Source organism: Rattus rattus, chromosome 4 (assembly GCF_011064425.1).
Source record: "Rattus rattus isolate New Zealand chromosome 4, Rrattus_CSIRO_v1, whole genome shotgun sequence".
Classification (NCBI taxonomy): Eukaryota; Metazoa; Chordata; class Mammalia; order Rodentia; family Muridae; genus Rattus; species Rattus rattus.
This window is the reverse complement of record NC_046157.1, coordinates 55,166,611-55,180,965: the sequence shown is the minus strand read 5'-3', so window position 1 is coordinate 55,180,965 and position 14,355 is coordinate 55,166,611. Positions and strand designations below refer to the sequence as shown.

Genomic DNA, 14,355 nt, shown 5'->3' with positions numbered 1-14,355 from the left:
CCATAATCTGCTTTACGCACCTTGGGTATCCAAGGAAGTCAATGGTCCTTTTGATCTAAGTATGAAACCCTGGGAACCTGAGGGATAAAAGTATAAACCACAGTCCAACCAAAGCTGACAGAAGAGTGAAATACGAGCTCAACAGAAAAGCAAGAAGCATATCGAAATACTTTCTTCCTCCAAGTTTTGTTGTATTTAGGTCTGTGTTGGGTTTGTTAAGCAGCATCTGCCCCAAGAAGGATCATTTCGTAGGTTCATTGATTTCAATTCCAGTCTTATACAGATAATCCTCACAGTCATCCAGAAATGACTTTACCCCTGGGTCCCAAACACTCATCTGTAGACAGACTGGTCACATTAGCTTTGTCTGTACTTCAAAGTTAATGCACTAGCCCATTTCAACTAGGTAGTGTGTAGGGGTTTTGCTGTTGTCAATTTTGTATGGGTGTTTTGATTGCATAGATGTTTGAATGCCTGGTGTCCTCAAAGGCTGGAAATGTGCACCACTTTGTCTGCCACTAGAGTGACAGATGCTCTTGAACCATCATTTTGGTGCTGAGGAACTGAGTGTAGGTCCTCTTGCAGAGTGCTTTTAACTGCTACAACTCTTCAGCTCACTTCCCCCTTGCAATATGCATTTCTTAGCATTTTCCTTTTAAAAATTCTAAAATATTTCTTTTCTGGTCGTGATGATGAGCTTCCTTCATTTGTCATAGATCCCTGAATTTGTTTGCAAATCTCCATCACCTACAACCTGCTGCTTGCCGGACCATGTTGAGCATAAACTACACACAAAGTGACAGATCGAGAATGTTCGATGTATTTACTTTTAATCCTCACAGAGCTGGAACCTCATAGTCTCAAGCTTAAAGTTGAAAGCAACATATTTTGTTTTAGAACATTTAAATAATTTGCACCTAATCACGGAGTTGCGGTTGAAATAGCCTTCATTCAATAAACAGAATTTCAACTCCATAGCCCATGGCCTTAACAACCAAATATTTCTTTGAATGCCTGGTGTCCTCAGAGGCTGGATATGTGCACCACTTTGTCTGACACTAGAATGGCAGATGCTCTTGAACCATTGTTTTGGTGCTAAGGGACTGCCCCCAAAGCTTGTAGATATCCAAAACACTTGAATACATTTATTGTCTTTTAAATATTCATACTCTGTTCTGACTCCATGATTCCATAGTCCTTAAATTGAGTGTATTTATTGTCTTTGGATCAACAACAAAAATGTGATACCATATTCTAGCTCTTTTCCTGAACAGTGTGGCAAGGGAACATGATTTTTTAATTTTCAAATGTCTACTATTTTTATCACATCAAAGCATCCTTAAAATTATAATATAAAACTCACAGCACGGGGGCTGGAGACATGGCTCTGAACTTAAGCTTACTCGCTACCACTCCAGAGCTCCAGAGGAACTTTGTTTGGTTCCCATCTAACTCAAGCAGCTCCCTCAATTCTTAAACTCTAGCTCTAAGAATCTCTCTCTCTCTCTCTCTCTCTCTCTCTCTCTCTCTCTCTCTCTCTCTCTCTCTCACACACACACACACACACACACACACACACACATCTTTAAAAAATCCTCATAAAAAGTCTTGAAGAAACTGATAGCGTGACAACTATATTTATTATTATAAAGCTATTTTATTTAAGGAAAATAACATTTTTGCATCCACAAATCACTGGGAAATAAAGATGAGAAAAATAAAGAACAGTATAAATACCGTGATTATTCTAATTGTGAATGATGTGTTTAAAAGGTCACCGAATACTGCCTTGTTCTCAGGTCCATGCAGGTGAAATCCAAAATTCTCACACGTTTCAGGTGAAAGACTCCATCTCTGATTTAAAAATGTCTTAATTCAGTTAGCTAGTTGACCCAATTTTAGTAATATTTCTGGTTTTATTGAATACCTATTTGTTCTGGTTGAGTTGAACCTATCAGAAATTGTAGGGCACCTTGAGCTTCCAGAGTAAATTACTTCATCTCATGGATTTCTGGTATAATCACATTAGTTAATAAGCTAGAATTTTTGCTAACTATTTTCCTACATAGTAGAGAAAAATTATCTTTTTAAGAAACAACGGTTATTCCATGATGAACAGTAACTAGTGTCCAAGTAGCTTAAAATGATTAACATGCTTCCTGACCCCAGCTTATCATCAGAAATGCCCAAAAGGAAAAGAATAATCATTCCTTGACATTGGAAAGAGTAACAGAAACATATATATTCATTTTCCATACACAAAACACATTATTTCAGATTTAAGGAGAGTTCCCAAGTATTCAGAAATAAATTCATGTCATATCCTTTATAAATTCTTCACTTACTTGGCAATTGTGAACCACCAGTCACACAGCATGTTGGCTCATAAGTGCTAGAAGATTCCACAAGATGTGGCCCAGAGACAGTATTGTTGGAGGAATTACAGGAACTGGACTCGGGGACCTGAGAACAGCATGGGCTGGATTCAAACTCCAGAGTTTGGGAACTTTCAAACACTGTAGACTTTAGCAAGCAACACTTAGTCATGTAACTTGCAGGTCGGTAGCTCTGGGCTACAAAACCCATTGGCTTACAAGTTCTTGACTGGCAGGTTTGAGAAGCATGCTCTGCCACAGATGGAGAGATTTCTTTTGTTCTTTCACTGGCCTTGGAGTTAGAACGAATTGTTTGGTCAGCTCTGGAGTTCCCAGGACTTTTCACAGAGGGGTCCACTTTGCATTGGAGCTGTCCACGGTTGGTCAGCTGGCAGGGAGAAGTTTCACTGTGGGTTTCTTGAAAGTTGTCCAGGAGCCAGGTTCTGCTGTGACAACTGCTGGGCAAGAAGATGCCATCTTCAAAGCTTTTAGGATTAGAGTTATGTGTGATGGAAGACAGTGATGGAGCTTTACCCAAGCTCCCGGATGAGTGGCAGTAGCTATGAAGCATACTCCCCAAACCCTTAATTGAAGTTAGTTAAAAAGACTGAAGATGTCAAATATTAGGTTTAAAGATGTGGACACTGTATCTTTGCTGTGGACATTATATAGTACTCAGAAAGCTGGGTGTTGGCTTTAATTTTCCAGACTCCTTTGCACCTCGTTGCTTAGGCTAATTTGAAGGATGACATCTTAATGGTGCTGTGCTTCATCCTATATGAAATGGAGTCTTATTAACAGGATGCAAGTCCGGTTGTTAATCTTCAAAATGGCTTTCATGTTGTTTCCATAGCTGAATAATCAGGGTGAGGTTTGTCAAATGGGAGTCCCAGTGTGTCATCCAAGCTCACTGTTAGGACTTTTTATATTGGTAGTTGGACAATTAAGAGTATGGACCCCCAATGTAGGGGAATGTCAGGGGGCAGGAAGCGGGGGTGGATGTGGAGGGGAACACCCTTATAGAAGAAGGGGAGGGAGATGGGATAGGAAACTGGAAAAGGGAATAACATTTGAAATGTAAATAAGAAAATATCCAATAAAAGAAAAAAAGTGTAGGTATAGACAACTGAATACTGATTAACCTTAATCACTGGAGTTTTCTGTGTACCAGTCTACCCATAATGTAATAAGACGCTGTTAATTTCTACTTAGAAGTAGATTCAGTTGAGCCCACCATCCAATATGTATAAGTAGGATGTATTTCTTCTCATTATTTACTAAAACCATTAAATGTTTGTAATGGATGGATGCCCTTAGCATTCTTTTTCTCTATACTTCTTAAAATATTTTATTAATTTTCAATTGTATATATGCATATATGTCTGGGAGTACACTGTGTGTATGGGAGTACTGTCTGTGTATGTGAGTTCAGATACCCTTGGAAACAAGAAGAAAATGTCAGATTCCCATAGCTTAGATGTGGTTAGAGCCTGGTGTAAGAAATTCAACATGGGTTCTGTGGACCGAGCTCAGTTCCTCTATGACAGAATTCACTTTCAATCCCTGATCCATCGCCTCAGCTCTTGCTCCTTTCTCTTTACCTGATTATTTGTTGCCTTAATCGCCTTGACTTCTTCACATGATTTTTTTCCCATTTAAAAGTTATTGTTTCTTCTTCTGACACACTGGTATACTATTTTTATTAATGCCAAGTATCTGATCTCCCCTTTTCCTTTCTCCTTGTGTGCATTCCATAATCATTGACACTGAAGATGAATTACTATCAAAATAAAATGATTAAAAATATTAAAATTATGTAAGCAAATATGTAAAATTGGACCAGAGGTTATAAAGGAAATTTCATTGCACATTTCATATTGACATGATATTCGTACATATTTATGGGGTACTCTGTGATAATTGGTTTCATGAAGGCACTGCGTAATGATCATATTGGAATGATTGGCATCTCCATTTCTTCAAATGTGTATTGTTTCCATATGTTGGAAAGCTTCGTACTCTTACAGAGCTTGAATCATGTCCTAGATTCATGGAGAACACACTTGTCCCACCGTGGTGAAGAAGAACAGCACAGACTCCTTAGGTCTGTGTTTCTCTTTCTCAGTTCCTTTCTTTCATCCCAGCTCCTCCACATCGATCCTACTTTAATGATGATCAGGCAGTGAATTTCCACCTTTCTATTCTGAATGACTTTCCAACAGGCAGATGCGAGTTGTGATCATGCTTCCTGAGGGTTAGTGTTGCCTCAGCTGAAGCAGATATATTCCCGATGTGCCCTTCAGTTACATTCCCTTCTCTTTAGTAAAAGGAAGTGCTCTTTGCCGTGGATCCATCTCTCCAGTTCTGTTTTGTTTTGTTTTTCAGAGTGCACAGATGATCCACTCCCACAGTGTTTTACACCAATATGGTCTAACTAGCAGTTTCATACTCACAATACTGAGCCTGCCAAGATAATTCTTATAACACATTCTGAAATGTGCTTAGCACAACCAAAGAGTAAATAGAAATGGAATATATTCCATCCCAGACTCCTATATGTAGGTCTGAAGAAGTCTGAGACTTCAGAATTCTGAAAAAACTAATGAATAGCCATCCTTAATTTGTTACAGAAAATTTACAAGACACATGTGAAACCATTATAACAAATGGACGCGTCTATTGTTCAGAAAAAACCAGTCACGAATTTTGAGTCCTGTTCTGTTCTTCACAAGAGCATTATATCTACAATAAGCCATTTCTTACGCATACACTCTATTACTTATTTGATCTTTTGTTTTTCACAGTGGCTTCTATTGAAACTTGTGATCATCCTGTGTGTGTGTGTGTGTGTGTGTGTGTGTGTGTGTGTGTGTGTTCACACATGTGGAGCGGCATCTATACACATATGTGTGTGTTTGTAGAGTACAGAGGTCAGTGTGTTTGCTTAGACAAAACTCACCTTACTTTCCATACAAGAACTTCTCCTGAGGGCTAGACAAGCAGGGCAACAAGATTTGCCGCACTGATTGCTGGGATTATAAGCACATGGCACTCTACCTTATGTTTAGAAATGTGATCTGGGAGGTAACTTTGATCCTCATTTGTGCGTATCATGGACTCATGATTGGCTTCTCTTTCCAGCTCTGACTCTCCTCCTTGAAGTGCTTTCATTGATATCATTACAATCAGACAAGATCTATTCCCTTAATCTAGTCTGCAGTATCTTACAGGAGTTGATCTAGTTTTGTAATTCAAATACTCGCTTTCACCCGCTGCTCAATGTGCTCCAAACTCGAAGGCCTCAGCTAGGCCAGGTGGGTCTGTCCAATCTTCCTTTGACTCACTATTCAGCAGACTCAGACACTGTGTGGACCTTTATTGTTTCCTTTCTGAAGAGCTGGCTTTCGTATATAGAAAATCTCTACATGCCTTTAAAAAGTCTTAGGATTATATACTTTCTTGACTTGGTTACAGCCCTCTCTGTCTTTTAGAAAAGCAAGGAACATCTCAAACTTTCTCATATTAACCCCCCCAGTTCCACAGTGACTGCCTGCTATGTATAAGATTTCTGTAAATGTACTTTGAAAGTTAACAAACAGGGACTGTTAAAGAAAAGCGTGCTCAAGGTGTAACTGATTTCATTCAGCATATAGTATTTAAGCTTCCCTGTACTCCAGTGTTCCAAGAACTGCAAAGGGTGCTTAGTTTAAATGAAAGTAAATAATTACGCTTTCCTGTTTGTGAAGTGGGGATGAAATTATTATGGAAGTCCCTTATTAGGCACAGTCTGAGTCAGTTATTCTGGGATAATGCTTGGTTCTCCATGGGCTTGCTTTAGAAAGCTTTTACCATGAAAAGGTTTCTATTTTTCACTGTCAATGCACAGCTCTGTTTTCAAAATGTGTGGACAGTACAGGGAATCACATAGATTAGACTTCATACCTGTGTCCAGAAACCAGCCTTTTCCTTCCCTTCCACCATGAGGTAAATTACCCATGTGGTACCCATGCAGTTACTGAGTGCCTCATGTTAGACAGAGATGTGAGGTCTGCCACCGATAAACAGGGTTGTTCTTTGAGTTTTCTTTGGGAGCAAGAATTGGCTTGCATATTCTATTGAACTGAGTGCTGAATTAATGGGTGATTCAACATGTAATTTTGATTCAATGAGCTGCTAAGGATTTTAGTCACTGTAGAATTTATAGAGGGAGTTTCCTGGCCTATTACAACAGAATGACGTAGGCTAGCACACTGATCATCTTGGAATGGCCTACTAAAAACTTATTTTAACTTTGTAAGCCGTGATAATTATGTAGCATATTTTAGAGTATTCTTGAGAAACAGAATTAGATATTTAGCTATTTATGGTAACTGAATACTGTCTTGCCGAATAGGTGAACAACCCCCTACTTTTCCTAGCCTTAAAATTCACAAAGGCACCAAATGAACCCCACCACCAGAGGGTGGGTAGCAATTAACCTCTGGCATATGCAAGCATGCTAAGAGTCAGCCACGCCTTACAATCGCAAACCTCAATTATAATATTCGATGCCTCTGATTCTTAATTTTTAAAATGAAAATTATGTGAGGTGCAGCATTGTACATTTGTTTAATTAATTGTATATGAATATATATGCACGTGTAATTATTGGATTATTCTACTAAGTGACACAAAAGAATCAGAAGTTTTAGAACTAGTTTAGGGTCATTATGTAAAGGCATTTCCCATTCTCTTAGTACAGGATTTATACAAAATTATGAAGTACTATGAATTTTCTAATGTTTAGGGTGTTGCCCGTGTGTCCATTTTTTCATGTTTCATTTATTTTCTTATGAAAACTAAGTTGTACTTTTCATGTCCATGAAAGATGAAGTCTGGGCTTGTCTCTAACTCTCTAGGGCTAAACACTAAAATGATTTATATTGATTCTGTTGTATTATTGGTTCTTTTATGTATGTTGATTCTGTCACATTATATGCTATGCTTTATATAACCTGTTTAGTTGAAGTAAGACAGAAAATTATTAGATGCTTAGGATTACCCCCATACTATGAATTTACTCTAGAACTGCTCTGATTTTTTTCTTCCTTGACTGTTCCACTAATGACTGAGCTTAACTGTAACCCTTTTCTTCAATTTAAAGCTTTTCACATATCAGCTTTGCAGGCAAGTGTAGCAACACTCTTCCCCAACGCTCAAAAGATGTGCCTTCTGGCCCTGCTGCTTCCAGACTCTTGACCATGTGCCTCTGCTTCCACTATTTCACATGAGGAGAGTTTGGATTAGCAATTAGTACAGTCGTCTCTAGACACCACACTCTATACCTCTCTCTCAACATGATGATCCCGCAGGGACAGAAAGAATACTGAGTGCACTCTTGATAGGTTCACCAAGTAAATGAAATCTTTAGATTCATTTAAGGTCATCCATTCCAAATTCATCTAAATTCAGAATTCTCAGTCTGTAGACTATCAGTTGCTATGTCTGTGGGTGAAAACTCACAACTACATAATAAATAATACAGTATTTGAAGGCTGCACCCAAGAATAGACAAACCTATTTCTCCTGCTATGTGTTGGTCTATGCCACAGGAATTTACTGAAGGAATTACGTTTTGCTATACACGAAATATTCTATGAAACAAGTGAATTATCCTCTCACACATTGTGGTGTCAAAAGAAGACAGGATTTTAGACTCTGGGACACTTCAAATTTGTGATATTATTTAAATGTGTTTTCATGCTAGCATTACATGTATCTACAGATAAACCATTTAGATTATAAAAGTAGAGGGATGAGAGATAGTTCAGGGATTATAGCTTGTGATGCCTTCACAGAGGTCTAAGTTCAAGTTCCAGCACCCATGTTGCACTGATTACAACTGCCTATAACTCCAGTTCTAACAGGATCTGACAACATTCTCAGGCACCTATTCATTTGCACATAAACACACATACACACAGATGCATGGAAACATGCACAAATACACATATACACAAATACACAATTACACATATATGCACAAAAACATGCATGCACACACACATTTAAAAACAAAATAAATCTTAAAATGAATATAAATACAAAAGGAGTCATAAGCAGTACCATTTGTTCTCAAAGACTATCTTTAAAAACTTTTGTTTCTTGTTCAATTGCATGTTGGATACAACTGACTTTGATTCAAAAACTAAGATAACAGGAAAAAAAGTGCAAAAGGGAAAAAATAGAAAGAGGAGGGGGATGAGAAATAAGAAAAAGAGAGAGAATCAGGAAAAGAGGACATATATCCATGACAGCCTTAAAGATCTAAATGCTTGGGATTGTTTTGTTTTGTTTTGTTTTGTTTTGTTTTGTTTTGTTTTGTTTTGTGTGGACTTACTGGGTTTACTTCATGATATTATATGACGAGTTGGCCTAGAACTCAACATACTTCTTCTTTAACCCCCTGAGAGGTAGGATTATAAACCTGTATTACCACACTGAACTCTACAAATTTTTCTTGTTTTCTGCTTCCCTAATAGAACACTTACTGACTCATCTAGGATAGATTCCTTGGGTTATATTTGAATATCCATGTTCTAAAGAAGCAGTTTATTCATGTATTTTTTATTTAACTAATAAAAATGTATGAAGTCTAAAATCAGGGACTAGAAAAGGCTGCCTACTCTCTCCCTACCTATTCAATATAGTTCTCAAAGTCCTAGCCAGAGCAATCAGACAACAAAAGAAGGTCAAAGAGATATAAATCGGAAAGGAAAAAGTCAAAATATCACTATTTGAAGATGATAAGATAGCATACTTAAGTGACCCCAAAAGTTCCACCACGGAACTCCTAAGTTTGATAAACAACTTCAGCAAAGTGTCTGGATATAAAATTAACTCAAACAAATCAGTAGCTTTCAACTATTCAAAGGATAAACAGGCTGAGAAAGAAATTAGGGAGACAGCACTCTTCACAATAGTCACAAATAATATAAAATATCTTGGTGTGATTCTAACCAAGCAAGTGAAAGATCTGTACGATAAGAACTTCAATTCTCTGAAGAAAGAAATCAAAGATCTCAGAAGATGGAAAGATGGGCCATGCACATGGATTGGCATCATTAAAATAGTAAAAATGGCCATCTTCCCAAAAGCAATCTATTGATTCAATGCAATCCGCAACAAAATTCCAACTCAATTCTTTGAGTTAGAAACAGCCATTTGCAAATTCATTTGGAATAACTAAAAACCCAGGATAGCAAAAACCATTCTCAGCAATAAAAGAACTTTGGGGAGAAGCAACATCACTGACCTCAAGCAGTATTACAGAGCAGTCATGATAAAAACTATATGGTATTGGTACAGAAACAGGCAGGTAGATCAACGGAATAGAACTGAAGACCCAGAACTTAACCCATACACCTATGATAACTTGATCTTTGACAAAGGAGCTAAAACCATCCAGTAGTAAAAAGACAGCATTTTCAACAAATGGTGCTGGTTCAACTGGCAGTCAGCATGTAGAAGAATGCAAATTGATTCATTCTTATTTCCTTGTACAAAGCTCAAAGACCGCCACATAGAACCAGATATAGTGAAACTAATAAAAGAGAAAGTGGGGAACAGCCTCAAACACATGCGCACAGTGGAAATTTTTCATGAACAGAACACCAAAGGCTTATGCTCTAAGATCAACAATCAACAAATGGGACCTCAAAAAGTTGCAAAGCTTCTGTAAGGTAAAGGACATTGTCATTAGGACAAAATGGCAACCAACAGATTCAGGAAAGATCTTTATTAATCCTACATCTGATAGAGGGCTAATATCCAATATACAAAGAACTAAAGTTAGAATCCAGAGAGCCAAATAACCCTATTAAATAATGAGGTACAGAGCTAAACAAAGAATTCTCAATTGAGGAATGTCAAATGGCTGAGAAGCACCTGAAGAAATGTTCAACATCCTTAGTCACCAGGGAAATTCAAATCAAAATGATCCTGGGATTCTACCTCATACCAGCCAAAATGGTTAAGATCAAAACTCTGGTGACAGCAGATGCTGGCGAGAATGTGGAGAAAGAGGAACACTCCTCCATTGTTGATGGGATTGTAAGCTGGTACAACCACTATGGAAATCAATCTGGTCTTCCTCAGAAAATCGGACATAGTACTACCTAAGGACCCAGGTATACTACTCATGGGTATATATATATTCAAAAGATATTCCAACATATAACAAGGACACATGCTCCGCTTTGTTCATAGCAGCCTTATTTATTATTGCCAGAAGCTTGAAAGAGCACAGATGTGCTTCAACAGAGAAATGGATACAGAAAGTGTGGTACATTTACACAACAGAGTACTGCTCAGCTATTAAAAACAATGACTTCATGAAATTCTTAGGCAAATGGGTGGAATAGAAAGTATCATCCTGAGTGAGGTAACCCAGTCACAAAAGAACACACATGGTATGCACTCACTGACAAGCAGATAAAAACACCCAAGATACAATTCATGGACCACATGAAGTTCAAGAAGAAGGAAGATTAAATTGTGAATGTTTCAGTCCTTCTTTGAAGGGGGAAAACAATATTCACAGGAGATAGAGGGTGGGAGGGACTTAGGAGAAAAAAGGACTGTGGGGAGGAAAGGAGGTTAGAATTAGGTATGGGAGGAGACAGGGATGATATATAGTGGGTCAGAAAATTGAACAGATGTATGTAGCAATGGGAGATTGGGACCTGGGGGTAGTCACTAGGAAGTCCCAGATGCCAGGGACCCAAGAGTTTCCAGGACCCAACAAGGAGGACCCTAGCTGAAATACCCAACAAAGGGGAGAGAGAACCTTTAGAGACCATATCCAGAGGTTAGGCAAGGCCCTGCTTGAGGGATGGGGCCACCTTCTCATCTCAAAAGTTTTAACCCAGAATTGCTCCTGTCTAAAGGAAATAAGGGTACAAAGTGTGGAACAGAGACTGAAGGAAAGGCCATCCATATACTGCCTCATTTCGGGATCCATCCCATATACACACACCAAACCCAGACACTATTGCTGATGCCAAGAAGTACTTGCTGTCAGGAACCTGATATAGCTGTCTCCAGAGAGGCTCTGCCAAAGACTGACAAATACAGATGCATATTGGACTGAGTGCTGGACCCCAATGGAGGAGACACTGAAAGGACTGAAGGACCTAAAAGGGCTTGCAACACCATAGGAAGAACAACAATATCAACTAACAAGACCCTCCCAGAGCTCCCAGGGACTAAGCCACCAACCGAAGAGTTCACATGGAGGGACCCATGGCTCCAGCCACATATGTAACAGATGATGGCTTTACCTGGCATCAGTGGGGGAAGAGGCCCTTGGTCCTGGGAAGGCTGGATTTGCCAATGTAGGGGAGTGCAAGGGCAGTGAGTTGGGAGTGGGTGGGTGAGTGAGAGCGCCCTACTAGCAGAGGAGGGTTATGATAGGGAATTTGTAGAGGGGAAATCGAGAAAGGGAATAACATTTGAAATGTAAATAAATAAAATAGTCAATAAAAAAGAAAAAAAATTATGCAGTCAAACTGCATTTTTACTGTCCATAGTTTGAGAAAGAAAAGTACCTGAGGCCCTTGAAAGTTGGCTCAGTTTCACAACTTCATAAAATTCTGAAGCCTGTCTTCATCTTCAAATGCATATTGCTCATTTAAATAACACCTCTTATGCCAAACAACTAAATGCTAATCACAAAAAACTAACAAAACCAAGAACCCCTAGGCATTATAGTACTAAATCTAAAATGTGGAATTTTGAGTCTTCATAGACTTTGCAAAGACAAATTCAACACTATAAATATATTTGCAATACCATCTTAGGCTTTGAGTTATTATGCTAACAGAGTTCTCAAAGGACATCCATCAGCCAGTATCTGGGGTCAGAGAGTAAGTGAGGAATTGGAAATCAGGGGATGGGAGATTTCTTCCTGTTCAAGGTCAGGAATTCAGGAGTGGGTGGCAGTGTTCAGCCACTCACTTATCAATTGGAAATTAGTAAGATGATCAGAAGAATGCAGATCCAGTGACATAGCAGAAAAAAATAAATCCTGGCCAGTTCTTTAGGGCATATTGAATGGGTATCAGAATCCAAATTTTCAAACGACTAGATCCATCAATCTGTGTGTGAGTCAGAGGTTTTAGAACTATTAACCAGAGAGTGGCAGCTGCCAGACCCCAAACCCTGAGAGGTAGCATATGTGCTCCTGCAGGGACTACCGAAGCTGGAGGCCATGAGGCTTTAGCAGAACCTCTGGCAGGAGCTGTGCTCCACATGGGGAGTTTGACATCTGCTGGGCTGGAAGCAGTTCTGATGACAGCTGATGCAGAGAGAGGGGTCCAGGTTCTAGGAGAGCAGAAGTTAATGCTCTGGACCAGATTGTTGGAGTACAAAGAGCCTTAAGAGTGGTAGTAGGGCAGGCTATAACCTACAGGAGCAAGAGTAGAAGTTCCTATATCAGTAGTTGTGTATATTGAGAGGAGATGTGCACTGAGCTGAACTTCAGTGGGCAGGATGCTCTGATGTCCTTACTTTCTCAATGCTTACATACTCTTCCTCTGCTAGATGTGATGCAGCATCAGAGGCCCTGCCCCTTCCCTTGCCTGTGATTCATTAAATGACCAATGAGCTTCCATCATAATTATAACTTAACAATTGAGGTGCTTCGATTATGGTTTAGTCGCTCTTGATTTATGGCAGTTACTTGAACTCTTTCTCCATATTTTTCTCCCAAACAAGGCATCCTTTAGTTTGTGCAACACTTGTCAGGATGCATAGGAGTTGGAAGAAATTTAAGGGTTCTTTGGAAAGGCAAGTTGGATGGTGTTTTGCTGGGGCAAATGTGTGAAGGAATGTTTCATTAAAGTGGACACAGGCATGAAAGACAAAGGCCAACTCATGAAGGAACGACTCGCTGAAGCAAACATAGGAGAAAGGATGTTCTGCTAAAGCAGGCACATGGAAGGACATGTGATGACAGATTCTTTGCTAACAACAGGCATGCATAAGTCCGCCTTACATTGCAGAGTTGAGCTGCAGTTGTCAGGACTCCATAGATAGAAATGCACCAAAAAACTGGTGATGTACTGCAGTTTCTCTTCTAGAACTCAGGCTGATTGGATGTACGCGCTGAGGCAAAAACTCATGCTGAGGCAAGGCACATGGAGGGTATAAATAGGACTCCATGGAGTGATAGACACAGAGCTTGGCTTGTTGGTACAGCTAGCTGTGCAATCTTTTGGGTCTCCAGTCTTTGCTGCTCTTCACTTCCCTGAGAGTATTTCTTCACAGCTGAGTATTTCCGCTGGTCCACACTACTGACTCAAACCAAGGCTGAGGCCTGGCTGTCTCAGCTACATAGCGCCACGGCTGCTGGTGCATGTTTGCTATCCTGACTCTGTTGAACTGGACTGCTGTTGTATCCGGGAAGTGTTTGTGAGAGGATCGAGCTGCTGCTGCCTGCTGACCTGTAAACTGATCTGCCGATTTCCAGACAAGACTGGAGTTCCTCCAAGGAATTTTTCTAAATAGGTCCACTTTCCCCATATCCTTTCTTTTCTACTACCTCTGGTGGGTGGTGAGCTACAGGGAGGTCAAAGGGTTTAAGAACAATCACTAAAAATAAAGTTTGAAAAAAATTGAAGTTACATATTCTATCTCCATTCTTCACAGACTTTCATGATGGGTATTATGACCATAAGTGTGTATAGTTCTCATTAGCATTAACAGTATTCAGAAACCATCCCTGAATTGTTAGCATATAATTTATTAACTTTTAAATATTTAACATTTAAAATATGGCACTTTTAATATTTGCAATTATCTTAACATATAAAAGTTATAAATATTGCTATGAAATAAGAATAAAGGAATGAAGTCATGGGAGACTGAGGAAGTTATATGTTCTCCAAGTAACAGATCAAAGAAGTCATAGTTCAGGTGTGTCTTACTCTATCTAAAGCAT

The 14,355-nt window shown here is 39.1% G+C and overlaps 1 protein-coding gene across 1 annotated transcript; it reads right to left on the bottom strand.

Moving 5' to 3' along the window:
- Nucleotides 1-2,337: 2,337 nt before the first annotated feature.
- LOC116899016 (keratin-associated protein 27-1) lies at nucleotides 2,338-2,946 on the bottom strand. The gene has a single exon (XM_032900464.1). It carries the CDS (start codon nucleotides 2,944-2,946, stop codon nucleotides 2,338-2,340), a length of 609 nt encoding a protein of 202 aa, XP_032756355.1.
- Between the last annotated feature and the right edge of the window lie 11,409 nt (nucleotides 2,947-14,355).